The sequence below is a fragment of the Carettochelys insculpta genome, chromosome 22, assembly GCF_033958435.1.
Source record: "Carettochelys insculpta isolate YL-2023 chromosome 22, ASM3395843v1, whole genome shotgun sequence".
NCBI classification, from domain to species: domain Eukaryota; kingdom Metazoa; phylum Chordata; order Testudines; family Carettochelyidae; genus Carettochelys; species Carettochelys insculpta.
In genome coordinates this window covers 15590902-15602999 of record NC_134158.1, presented here as the reverse complement: position 1 = coordinate 15602999, position 12098 = coordinate 15590902, and the positions used below count along the sequence as shown (strand labels likewise).

At 61.6% G+C, this 12098-nt stretch overlaps 1 protein-coding gene across 2 annotated transcripts; it reads right to left on the bottom strand.

The window, feature by feature from the left end:
• Positions 1 to 7553, bottom strand: CCDC106 (coiled-coil domain containing 106). Of its 2 annotated transcripts, XM_075017846.1 has the most exons (7): positions 7319 to 7553; positions 5829 to 5893; positions 5408 to 5502; positions 4723 to 4830; positions 3813 to 3989; positions 3000 to 3206; positions 1 to 2658 (listed from the first exon to the last, which is right to left on the bottom strand). In XM_075017846.1, exons 3-7 carry the CDS (start codon positions 5436 to 5438, stop codon positions 2342 to 2344), a joined length of 840 nt encoding a protein of 279 aa, XP_074873947.1. In that variant the 5' UTR covers positions 5439 to 5502; positions 5829 to 5893; positions 7319 to 7553; the 3' UTR covers positions 1 to 2341. The 2 variants fall into 2 exon arrangements, with proteins under 2 accessions (XP_074873947.1, XP_074873948.1); XM_075017847.1 differs by lacking the exon at positions 4723 to 4830.
• Between the last annotated feature and the right edge of the window lie 4545 nt (positions 7554 to 12098).

Below are 12098 nucleotides of genomic sequence, written 5' to 3'. Positions count from 1 at the left end.
TTATTCCAAATTTTCTCTTTTTAATTTAAATTCTCTTAATAAATTGATTTTTTTGTAGATTTTTTTCCTTTTCTCTTTTTTTTTCTTCTTCCAAACATAGAGCGATAGGGCATGAAATAACAGGCACAGTGGAGAAGAGAGTTTGTTACACTGAATAAAAAGGGGCATCCCGTCCGGCCCGACACGTACAGCCCCTTCCACTCACACACACATACTGGGTCAGCAGTGTGGGGCCACGATGTGGGGGGTGGGAAATCACCCCCCAAAATGGGGAGTAAAGTGAATTAATGGCAACCCCTGTGAGGGGGGCAGGATAGGGGACCCCACCTGGCACTTCCATTGGTAGCACAATTAGAACCCACACTGCCCTTGGCAGGGGGTGAGGGTGGTGTCTGCTGGCGATGGAGCGAGGTGTGCTGAGGGGGCAGGTTTGGTCTCTAAGTGATGTGGGATGAGAAGATCTGGAGCAGCTCAGGGCAGAGGAGGTGAGGAAGGCAGGATGGGCCCAGGATCAGGACCCTGAAACTGGAGATGTGGCCAGCATGGCCAATCAGCACAGCCCTCAGCAGCCTGTTCAGCCAATCAGCTCAGCAATACCTTCCCCCACCCCACCTTACATTTACCAGCACTGTAAAACCTAGGCGCGAAATTGACAAGCAGAGTTATGACTGGAGCCAACATCCCTTAGGGGACAGGCCCTTGCCCCATTCCCTGCCCCATGAGCCAGCCAGCCAGCCAGCCAGGCTCTGCCCTGGGGCCTGGTGGGAGCTGGTGCCCCCTAGAGGCAAAAGGCCCCAGACCCCCTTCCCCGCCCTTCTGAGACCGCCAGTCTCCAGCATGAGGCTGGATGGGACCACACTGTCTCCTGGGGAAAAGCCCCATGTCCCACCCCCTGCCCCAGAGCCACAGAGGCTGCTCGGGACCAATTTTTAGGTCCAAACTGGACCTAAGGCCAAGAAGGTCAAATCATTTCCCAATCTGACCCCACCCCTTTCTCCAGTGCCCTCTCCCACTCCCATGGCCTGTTCCCACAGTGCAGCCAGCCTGACCCCACGGGCAGGAGAGCCAGGCCTTTTCGTACCTGACCTGACTTGTAGAGTCTGGTCCAGCCAGACCCAACCCACCCATCGAACCCAGTCACCCCCTCACGATCAGGGCCCCTTGAGCCAGGAGAAAGCAGCCAGCTTGTGGCCCCTTGCGCTAGCCTCAGCCATTTCACATGAGGGGGAGCTGGGAATGGGCCTCTCAGAAGGTGACTGCTCCAATGGGCAGACCTGGGAGTGGAGTGGGAGGCACAGCCCCCCTCCCAGAACTGACACCCACACCTAGCTCTGCCCCACTGCTCATGCAGACTCAGGAAGCGGGCAGGATCCCCTCTCTGCAAGCTGCGGGGAAAGATGGAATTCCCCCAAGGCCTCTGAGAGGGTAAAGAGAACCCAGGCATCCTGGTTCCCAGAGCACCACTCCTCTCCCTGAATCAGGGGGACATCTCAGGTTTACTGACACCACAGCTGGGCAGAAACCCTCAGGTGATGTGCACAAAATCAGGGGGTGAGGGAGCCATCCATCGCATGAAGGGACGGGGAGCTTCGTCAAAGGGTGGCTGCAGATCACAGGGAGAGGGCACTGGCAGAGAAAATGGGTCAGGCCCCGGGTGGGGGGTGAGGACAAAGGCAGGAGCGTGGGGGTGGAAGGCTGGGGGCGATCTGCTGGAGCAGGACAAAGTCCCACCACTGTTCGAAGCAGTGCTGGGGTATGGTACTGGAGGTGACGATGGCAGTGGTGGATAGGACCTTATGCCCATCATTGCTTGAGGCGAGAGGTGAGGTCAGAAGCAATATTTCAGGTAGCAGGTGGAGGTGGCACTGGTGTGTCAGGGGGCGAGGGGAGCTTGAGATGATGGGCACCAGGGACTGGGTACGTATTAGTGTCAGCCACTGGACAGAGCTCTCCAAAGGGCCCCAGGGGTGGGCTTGGTGTCAGCCGTGGGATGAAGTGGTTTGAGGGAGTCCCAGGGAGGGCTCTTAGTGTTAACAGTGTGATAGGCAGGTCTGTGGGGTGACAGATCCTGCGGGACGATGGCAGCAGTGGCACTATGGGCCAGTTCAAGGGAGTCCTGGGGGGAGTAGCGTGGGACTAGGCCAGTTCACACCGTGGCAGATCCCAGGGGATGGAGGCAACATTGGAAGTAGTGGTGGGACAGAGCAGCTTGCAGGAGTCCCAGGGCAGCACTGGTGTTAGAGGTGGGCTAGGAAGGCCCGAGGGGTGCTGGGGGCAGTGTTGGTGTGAGTAGTGGGATAGACCAGTTGGCAGGGTCCCAGGGGAGCAGCAGGGGTCCCCATCACCGCTTGAACCGGTAGGTGATGGGCAGCAGCAGCTTGCTCTTCTTGAGGGCCTGCACCTTCTTGAGGGTCTCGTCGTCCAGTGCCAGGAAGCAGCGGCGCGAGTACTCCAGCAGCCGCTCCTTGGAGGGGTCGAACTCGCCCACCTCGGCCAGCTTCTCGGGGGCCACGATGAGCAGCTCGGCGATGGGCGTGGTCAGCGCCACCGTGTTGCGATCCACCCGGTGGTGTTCGAAGGCCCGGCTCATGCTCTTCAGCTTCTGGAAGGTGTTGAGGATCTTCTTGTACCGGCACAGGACCCCATCGGCATCCTTGACTGCCAGGCGGGCCACGGCAAGGGTGAGAAGGACAGAAGGGATTGAGAGACAGGGGGGGGGGGGTCAGAAAGACCAAGGAGAAAAGAGCCTGTTCATTCCTTCGACACATCCCCACAACCACCAGGAGGACCTGCCCCCACCCCACACACTCCTGCTCCTCCCTGTGAGTCCTGCTCCATATAACTCCCTTTGCCCTGCACCCCGCCCATACCAGACCACTCCAATCTGCCATGGACTCCCAATGCCACCTCACCACCCCATGCCCCTCCCCCTGCAGCCGCCTCCTCCCTCGAGGGCTGCCAGGGCAGGGGATTCCCCCCCCCCGCAGCCCCCCACTCACCTCTCTGACGCTCACGGGCCTTGGGCTTTCCAAAGCGCCGCCGGCTCATCCCCCCCTTCTGCTTCTGCTTCTTACGCTCGGCGGAGCCGCCCTGCTCCGAGGCGGCACTGAGCGAAGACGCCAGGCTCTCGTTATCCGTGGCCTCACCAGGCCGGCTGTCGGCCACCTCCGCCCGCCGCTGGAGCTGCTTGCTGCGGCAGTGATCCTCTGGGGGGGGGCAGAGACCGGGCTCCCAGCATGCACCTCACCGCAACTCCCTCCAATGCCTGCCTCACCCTGTCAACAAAACTGCCCCCCACCCCTGGGCATTTGTGGCCACTGGCTGGGAGATACAGCGCCCACGCCCCCGCTCCCCCCCGAGGGCTGCCTGTGGGATGGGCGAAAGCCCCACCTTGCTGGCTGCCCAGGGAGCTGGGATGGAGAAAAGGGCTGTTCCCCCGGTCTGGTACCTCAACATTCACTAGAAGCAATGGGCTTAAAATGCAGCAAGGGAGGTTTGGGTTGGACATTAGGAAAAAGTTCCTGACTGTCAGGGGATTAAACAACGGAGTAAGTTGCCTGCGGAGGGTGGGGACTCTCCACCCCTGGAGATATTTAGGGGCAGGTTAGAAAATTCCCATCAGGGCTGCTCTAGAAGGCGCCAGGTCGTGCCAGGAGCTGGGAGGACAGCACTCGATGACCTCTCCAGGTTCCTCCTCGTTCTAGGATTCTACAGAGAACAGAGCTCTGGCTCCCAGGCCCAAACCTGACTCTAACCACTAGTCCCCACTCCCTCCCAGGGCTGGGAGGGACCCAGGCGTCCGGCCCGCTCACCCGCGTCCACCTTGGCGGAGGAGATGAACTTGTCCAGCTGGCAGCGCAGGAAGTCCCGCTCCTCCTCCAGGTCCTCGATGCGCTTCTGCAGCCAGGAGTTGCGCTCCAGGGCCATGTGCAGCTGCGTCTTCATGCCGCTCATCAGCGCCAGGGCAGGTGGGGGAGGCTCCGGCAGCTCTACGGGGGGCAGAGTGTGGGGGAAGGGCACCACCTGACCCCTCCCCCTGTCCTCCTCCCCCCACCCCTGCAGCCTCCCCCCTCCTCCTCACCCCCTCCCCTGCGGCCTGACCCTCCCCCCCACGCCCTCCCCTGTGGTCTGACCCCCTCCCCTCGCTCTCACCGCCACCTCCATGGTCTGACCCCCTCTCATCCTCATCCCCTACCCCCATGGTCTGACCCCCGCCCCATGGTCTGAACCCCTCTCATCCTCACCCCCCATGAGGCCCTGACACTCTGCCCCCTGTCCTGATGCTCTCCCCAGTGGGGCCTGACTCCCCGCAGGGCCCCGATGCCTCCCCCACCAGCCACTCCCCTGGGACTGGCCCCATCCCCCACAATCTCTCACCCCCCTGGGGCCCTGACCCTCCCACTCCCCTCATTAGCCTCCCCCTGTCCCCAGCGGGGCCACGACCTCCAGCACAGGGCCAGGGCCACGCCCCACCCCCTGCCCTGACCTTCACTGGCTCTGCCTCCAGCCTCTCCCCCCAGCAGAGCTCTGCTGCCCCTGCTGGGCGCCCCCACACTATGTCCCCAGTCCCACAGCTCCCCCCATGAGCTTCCCCCCCAGGCCTGGATTCTCCCACCCATCTGACACCCCCTCGCCTGCACCCCCCACCTAACCCCACCCCCAGCCTGGCCCCCTGGGGTTCAGGGGACTCCCTCAGTGCAGAGGCCCCCTGGGCCAGGCTACCTTCAAAAGTGCTCTGGGGGGGGCTGAGGCTGTAGAAGATCTGGGGCTCGAGGGGGGGCGTCTCCTCGAAGGGGATGGAGATTTCATATGCATCATCATCCTTCTTCACTGTGGGGCGAGAGAGGTCACAGGGGGCCCCGAAACCAGAACCTGCCCCGCTCTGTGGGCCCCTCAGCCCCTCCCGCAACAGGGCAGAGTGTGCCCCAGTATCTGCTTCTTCCCTCGGGGAGGCGTTACCCCACCTGCACCCCCACCCCACACGAGGCATACCTGCCCCCCAAGCACTGGGAGCCAAGCCCCTTCCCCCACCTCACCCCACAGCTAACATCCCAATCACATCCCCCGCCTGCTTCCCACCCACACAGCAGATATCCCCCTGGCTTTGACATGCCACAGTCCCCCCAGCTCCCTCTCACTTCTCTCCTCCCTCCCCCACTTCACCCCAGCTCTGACACACACCCCAGGGCCCCCCTTCATCCCCCCCCCAAGCCCCAGCTCTGATACACTCCCAGGGTCCCCCTTCAACCCCTTAACCCCAGCTCTGATACACCCCCAGGGCATCCCCTTGTCCCTCTCCCAAAGCCCCAGATCTGATACATCCCCAGGGCTCCCCCTTGTCCCTGTGGCTCCCCAGCTCCATGGATGTCTAGCTCCGGGGCACCCCTGCTGCCCGTGCCCTGCGTACTCGTCCGCCTCCGGTTATTCCTCTCCGTCATTGTCCTGTTCCAGCAGCGTGGCCTGGCGGGCCCCTGACTGCCCTAGGGGCACCCCACAGGGACGCTGGCGAGAGAGAGGAGAAGGAGCGGTTAACCCCAGGGCAGACCCTACCCAGAGCCCCCCCCCCACCCAGCATTCAGGGCTCCTCCCACACCCCAAATCACCCCCCATGCTACCCTCTCCAGGGCCTTCTCCCTCACCGCACCCAGAGCAGCTGCTGGCTGGGCCCAGACCTGGGTGCGAACCACCCCCCAGACCTGGCATATCTGCAGGGTGGGGCACACAGTGGGTGCCGCTCTGGGACAGGTTGAGTTTTCCTGAGAACAACATCTCGTGGCCCCTGGGAGAATAGCGCCCGGACCCTCCCCACCAACTGGCCGGGGACCTACCTGAGATGGATGGGCCGTGGGGCAGCCAAGCTCCAAACCCGTCCCACGCACCCCACCGGCCAGCCCTGGGGAAGGGAGAAGAGACACACGTGGTCAGGCCTCCTCTCCAGGAGTAGGACTCAAACCCACAACCTTGGGGCTGCCCACATCGGTGCCAGCTGCTGGCCCACACAGACGCTGCTACATGGGACAAGAGGGCAAGGCCCGTCTGGGGGGATTTATGAAAGGGAGAGAGGGTGGGAGCCAGGACTCCTGGGTTCTATTGCTCAGCTCTACACCTAGTCAGCAATAAACTTCCCAGGGGGAGAAGCAACGGATCCAGGCATCCCAGCTCCCTATGCTAGAGGAGATTCCCCTTACACCCTGCACTACAGGTGCTATGACACATGGATGAGCATGCATAATCTCAGCTAGCAAATCACACAGGTAATATCACCAAGTACTCCTGGCCTGGACCCCCACTTTGCCCAGAGTTCTGAAGCTCTTCTTCCTCCCCCTCCACCCAGGGCAGGTCCCCCAGAGAGCAGCAAGAATTTTAGGACCTGGGAGAAGGGTGTTTCCATCCTGACCCAGCTCCAATCACAACCCCTCTGCCTACGAACATCCCAGAGTGTTGCTTCGGCCCCCGGCTCCCCCGTGCTTAAGACCCTCCCACGCCTCTGCTCCCCCAAGTACGAGCCCCTGAATCTGCACCCGCCACAGAGCTGGGAAACTGGGGTGTCATTAACGAGCAATCCCGGCAGAGCAGCTGCCACCTGGGGAAGGCAGCTGGTTTTATCAGGGATTGGGGGCTGGGTAAATCTGGGGATCCCCTTATGCCCCCCCCAGGACACTCCCAAGCAGAGGTCCAGGTGCCAGAAAGTGGGGAGAGAGGCCACACAGGGAACAGACCCCGGGGGCTCTCAGCAACAGGGATGAAACCCTGCCCTCCCCGCGAGCAAGAGTGGGGGAGCCCACCCAAAAATCCCAGGAGCCCGCATCCATGGGGGGCCAGCCACACACAGCTGAGCTCCGCCCCCACCCCGAAGCCAGCAGCCAGGGACCTGCCTGCAGCCCCCGAGGCCTCCACCTCCGCCCCATCCCCCATCCCCGCCCTGTGCAGCAAACTCACCCCCGCATGTCAGATCCAAGCCCCCCAAGCCAGCGCCAGGCCCTGCGTCCCCCCAAACTCCCTGACGGGCTCCACCCCCCATGTATGGACGCCTGGTCCCGGCCCTGCCCCCCGAGGCCGCCGAGTGCCCCAAAATGGGGCGAAATCGCCCTAAAAATGGCTTCTCTGCCCCTCCCGCCGCCCGTCGGGTCGCTGCGGGGCTGCAACGCGGCGGCTCCCCCGGGGGGCGGAAAAGAGCCGGGGCCGGACGCGGAGCTGGGGGGATACAAAGTAACCCCGATCCCCGCCCCCCATGGCTACAAAACCCGCCCCCGCCCCGGGGAGGCTGCAAGGGAGGCGGGGGCCGGGGGGCTGTAGGGACCCCCTCCTCCCCACTCACCCAGATCTCCAGGCGAACCCCAGCAACCGGGCTGCACGGCCGCCCCCTCCCTCCCCGGGCCGCACCGCGCCAGGGAGCGTCTGCAAAGCGCCACCGGTGGGGAGGATCGCCCACGCACGCAGGGCAGAGACACGCGGGAGCGGGGGCTGTGCTAGGAGCGGCCCCCGGCAACTTCCCCTGCGGAGTGACCGGGGGTAAAGCGCCGTTCTGTCCCCCCGAGCACAGCCGTGGGGCACCCCAGCACCCTCCGTCAGCTGCTCCTCCCGTTAGCCCCCTTCATCAGCCCCCTCAACCTCCTCCGTCAGCTGGTCCTCCCGTCAGCCCCCTTCGTCAGCCCCCCCAACCCCCTCCGTCAGCTGGTCCCCATGTCAGCCTCCCAGCCCCCTTCATCAGCCCCCCCAGCCCCCTCCGTCAGCTGGTCCTCCCATCAGCGCCCCCAGCCCCTTCCATCAGCTGGTCCCCCCGTCAGCCCCCTTCATCAGCCCCCACAACCCCCTCCATCAGCTGGTCCCCCCGTCAGCCCCTTCATCAGCCCCCCCAACCCCCTCCATCAGCTGGTCCCCCATCAGCCCCCCAGCCCCCTTCATCAGCCCCCCCAGCCTCCTCCATCAGCTGGTCCCCCCATCAGCCCGCCAGGCCCCTTCATCAGCCCCCGCAACCCCCTCCATCAGCTGGTCCCCTCGTCAGTCCCCCAACCCCCTTCATCAGCCCCCCCAGCCCCCTCTGTTAGCTGGTCCCTCCGTCAGTCCCCCCACCCCCCCTCTGTCAGCTGTCTTGTCTCTCCCCCAATCCCCTTCATCAGCCCCCTCCATCAGCTGGTCCCTCTGTCAGCCCTCCAACCCCCCTCCATCAGCTGTCATCTCTCTCCCCTAACCCACTTCATCAGCCCCCCAACCTCCCTCCATCAGCTGGCCCCTCAATGCCCCCAAAGCCTCTTCGTCAGCCCCCCAAAACTCTTCCATCATCTGTCCCATCAGCCCCCCAATGCCCCTCTGTCAGCTGGCCCCTCTGTCCCCCCAAATCCCCTCTGTCAACTGCAGCCTAAGCCCCCTTCCATCAGCCCCCAAATTTCCTCCGTTAACCTCTGTCCTCCATCATCCACCCCTGTGCCTCAATCACCTTTCACCCATTGATCCCCCCACCCCTCCACATCCATCTGTCCTGTACCCCCTCCATCACCCTTCTATCCCCCCCACCATCCATCTGCCATCCCCTCCACCCCCACCTCCAATCATCCATCCATCCATCCTCCCACCCCATCACCCACCCTCCCTCTCTCCTGCATCCCTGCCCCAGCCCAGCCCACAGAACTGACCCAGCCTCTAACCGCCCACACAGGGGCGCTGTTTCCCGCTTCCTCTTTCACTTTCCACCTCTGGAAAAAGGCGACTTTTTAGCACCAGCCCCTTCACAACCCACCCCCACAACAGAGTCAGGGAGCGAGGCGCAATTCCCCAGCCGGCTGGGAGACGAAGGGCGGCAGAGGGCTGAGTAAGGGGAGGGAGGGTGGACATAGCCGGGGGCCGGGGCTGATTGCTATCATGCTCAGTGAGTTCCTGTCCCTCAGCATCTTCCTCCAGGGCTGTCAACTGCCCTGCCGTCAAAGAGGAAAGGAGGGGGTACCCCCAGCCTGGGGGTTAGGGAACGTCTGTGAAGCATCATATTTTTTAGGGATCAGCTCTGCTTTCCTCCTCCCCCGCGTCCTCCACCAACCCTGCTGGTGCCCCTCACCCCCTGCTAGCCCAGCCCTGGGCTCCCCCCACAGGAAAAAAACCATGATATAGCTCTGGAACACCAGTCATGCAAGGCAAGACCCATCCCACCCCCACTGCCCAGTAAGGGTCACTCAGTTTCACTGGCCAATTTTGCTACTGGCCTCCCTCCTGGGGCTGAAATGGCCAGAAAGCCATCCTGATGGTTTTAGAGTGAAGGGTCCCCCTGAGCCAGCCAGGCCCTGCCCTGGGCCTGGTGGGAGCCGGGGCCTCCTAGAGGGGACAGGCCCTGCCCCATTCCCTGCTCCCTGAGCCAGCCAGTCCCTGTGCTGGGGTTGAGTGGGAACTGGTGCTCCCTAGAGGGGACAGGCCCCTGCCCACTGAACCTGTCAGGCCCTGTCCTGGGGCTAGAATGGGACTGCCCCCCCCCCCCGATGGGAAAGGCCCCATGCCCTGTTCCTTACTCCCCTGAGCCAGCCAGTCCCTGCCCTTGGGCTGGGTGGGAGCCAGCGCCCCCTAGAGGGGATGGGCCCTGCCCCATTCCCTGCCCAGGATGTAGGGAAATAGATGCCTTTGTAAAGAGTTTTTGTAGGGACTACCTTCTGTCAAGAGACAGCCGAAGACATGGGGCTGGGGGCAGGGACTCCAGACCTGCCAGTACTGGCCCCACTGAGGCACTGAGCAGGCAGACCCACCATCCCAACCTGTCATTAGCCACTAAACACAGAGCCAGGGAATCCACCACCTGCCACTTATCCCGGCGGGTTAGGCCGGTCACATGACCCACAAAGAACAGAGCCCCAATTACCCCTCTGCCCCCACCATGCCACTCTGGAGCTGCTCACACAAGGGCTACTTATGCAGGGAATTGTCACCCAGCGCTGGGGTGCAGCCCCTCTGGGGCAGGGCCTGGGGACCCCACTCCTGGTGGGAGATGCAGCCCCCTCTGGGGTGGTGCGCCGGGGCTGGGTTTTCCACAGTTCAGTCATTTGTGAGCACAGGGACTCTGTGCCTCAAACTCCACCCCCCATTTTAATCAGTTTCTTTAGTTCTAGGATCAAGCCTCTGTGTTTAACTGCAGCTCCAGAGCAATAAGGGGCAGGGGGATCCCCAGTTCCCTTGTCTGACCACCAGAGCCCTGCTCCCCCCTCCCCCGTTGCACCGGGAATAAATTAATGGGGCAGAAAAGTGTACCCATGTGTCTCAGTGCCTCCTGCTGGCGGAGCTGGGCCCAGCACTGTGTGCTTGTGAGAGAGAGACACACATTGCTTGAGGGATGCAATCAGCACTGCCCTTCCCCTATGAGTGTCCTGCCCCCTATAGTGCTCCTGGCTAGGGGAGATTCCCCAGCAGCTCAGAGGGCTCTCAGGGCAGATGGATCTCAGCTAGATGTTGGCTAGAGCTAAGCTCTTACAGGGCCACTGAGGGCTCCTAGGTTCTTTCCCTGACTCTGGGAAGGGAGTGGGGTCCAGTGGTTAGACCAAGGGACAGGTCTTCTGGGTTCCAGCCCCAGCTCTGGGAAGAGATTGGCATCTGGTGGTGAGAGGAGGGGGCTGGGTGGCATCAGGACTCTTTGTTCTATTTCTGTTCCCTTCAGGGTGACCATGATGCCCCATCTTGTGCTGCAGTTTCCCCATCTCCAGAACAGGGATTGTGATCTGCCATGTTGATGTGTGGCTGAATGATGCGGCTGAGGTTTCCCCAGGGCCAGGCTTCCACCCACCAGAAACCACCAAGCACAACTTCCCATTCCAATTCCATGCAGAGCCAAGCTCCAGCACTGATGTGGGCATTAATGGTGGGGGTTCCCCATTTCCACGGAAAAATTCAAACCATGGCAGATCTCCTCTCTTGGGACAGCCAACCCGGGGCGCGGGGGGACTTGTTGATATTAGCACAATCTACAGGATGTTGTTTGAGGTGGGAAGATGGGACTTGGGATTGTTTTAGTCTCTTGTCTATAACCTCAAAAATGTTCTTTATTGCTGTATCTTGCTTGCCACTGCCAACAGACAGCGATATCTATAGGTTCGGCACCCCTGATTTCTCATCCCTTCCTTGGCCGTGCTGCTGCTCTGTGCCTCAGTTTTCCCTATTGCATACCAGAGCACAATAAACTGGCCTGCCAAGGTAAAATGCTTAGAGACCAGTGGATGAAATGCATGCTGTTAATTCATACAGGAATTTCATAGATTATGACAAGCTTTTCTCAGGCTTGAAGGGCCTCTAATCTCCATGGTGAGGTTAGTTCAATAATCTGCTTGGATTTGAAGGGATGGGCAGGTGAGTTTCAGTACTGGAAAGAGCCAACTTTATAAACTAGCAGGGCTATCTCTCTGTTACTATTTGATGTTGAAAGGGAAGAGTCGCCTCTTCAGTGCCATATAAGCAGGAAGCGAGCTCTTTTTGAGCAGGAAGTGAGGTCATTCAGTGCAGTCTGCACAGGAAGTGAGCTCATTTTGAACAGGAAGTGAGGTCATTCAGTGCAGTCTGCACAGGAAGTGAGCTCATTTTGAACAATAAATGAGCTCATTCAGTGCAGTATGAACAGGAAGTCAGCTCATTAAGTACAGGGAGTACACTTAGCATCACCACCTCCTACCCCCCTCTCTCCCAATTTTCCCAGCAGGTTTGGGATGACCCTGCCCAAGTGGGCACTAGCCAAGGGCTGGCACCTGGGCTGCTCTGAAAGGCCCACATGGCCCCATTCAGAGCTGCCCTGGTGCTCTTCTGGGATACAGCTATAGGATGCCTGTGCCCCCCCCAGCACAAGGAAATCTGAGCTGGCGTCAGCTGCTTCTCTGCCGGGCACCCTGGAGCCACCTCAGCTAGGCTGTGCTTGCACAGGGGCTGCAGAGCTGTCTCGCTGGCATGCACAGCTCCATGGCATGCCAGGTTGGCCACCTGGCAGAACACCCTCCTGCAGCCTGGGGAGGGGAGGCCCAGGCGAGCTGCGTGGGTGTCCACAGTCCCTCATCCCAGGCACCGCATCGGTGCAACCGCCAGCCCCGCCTGGCACGGGGTGCACGTTGGAGACGGGCGCAGTAAGGTGTGTCCTGCACCCGCCA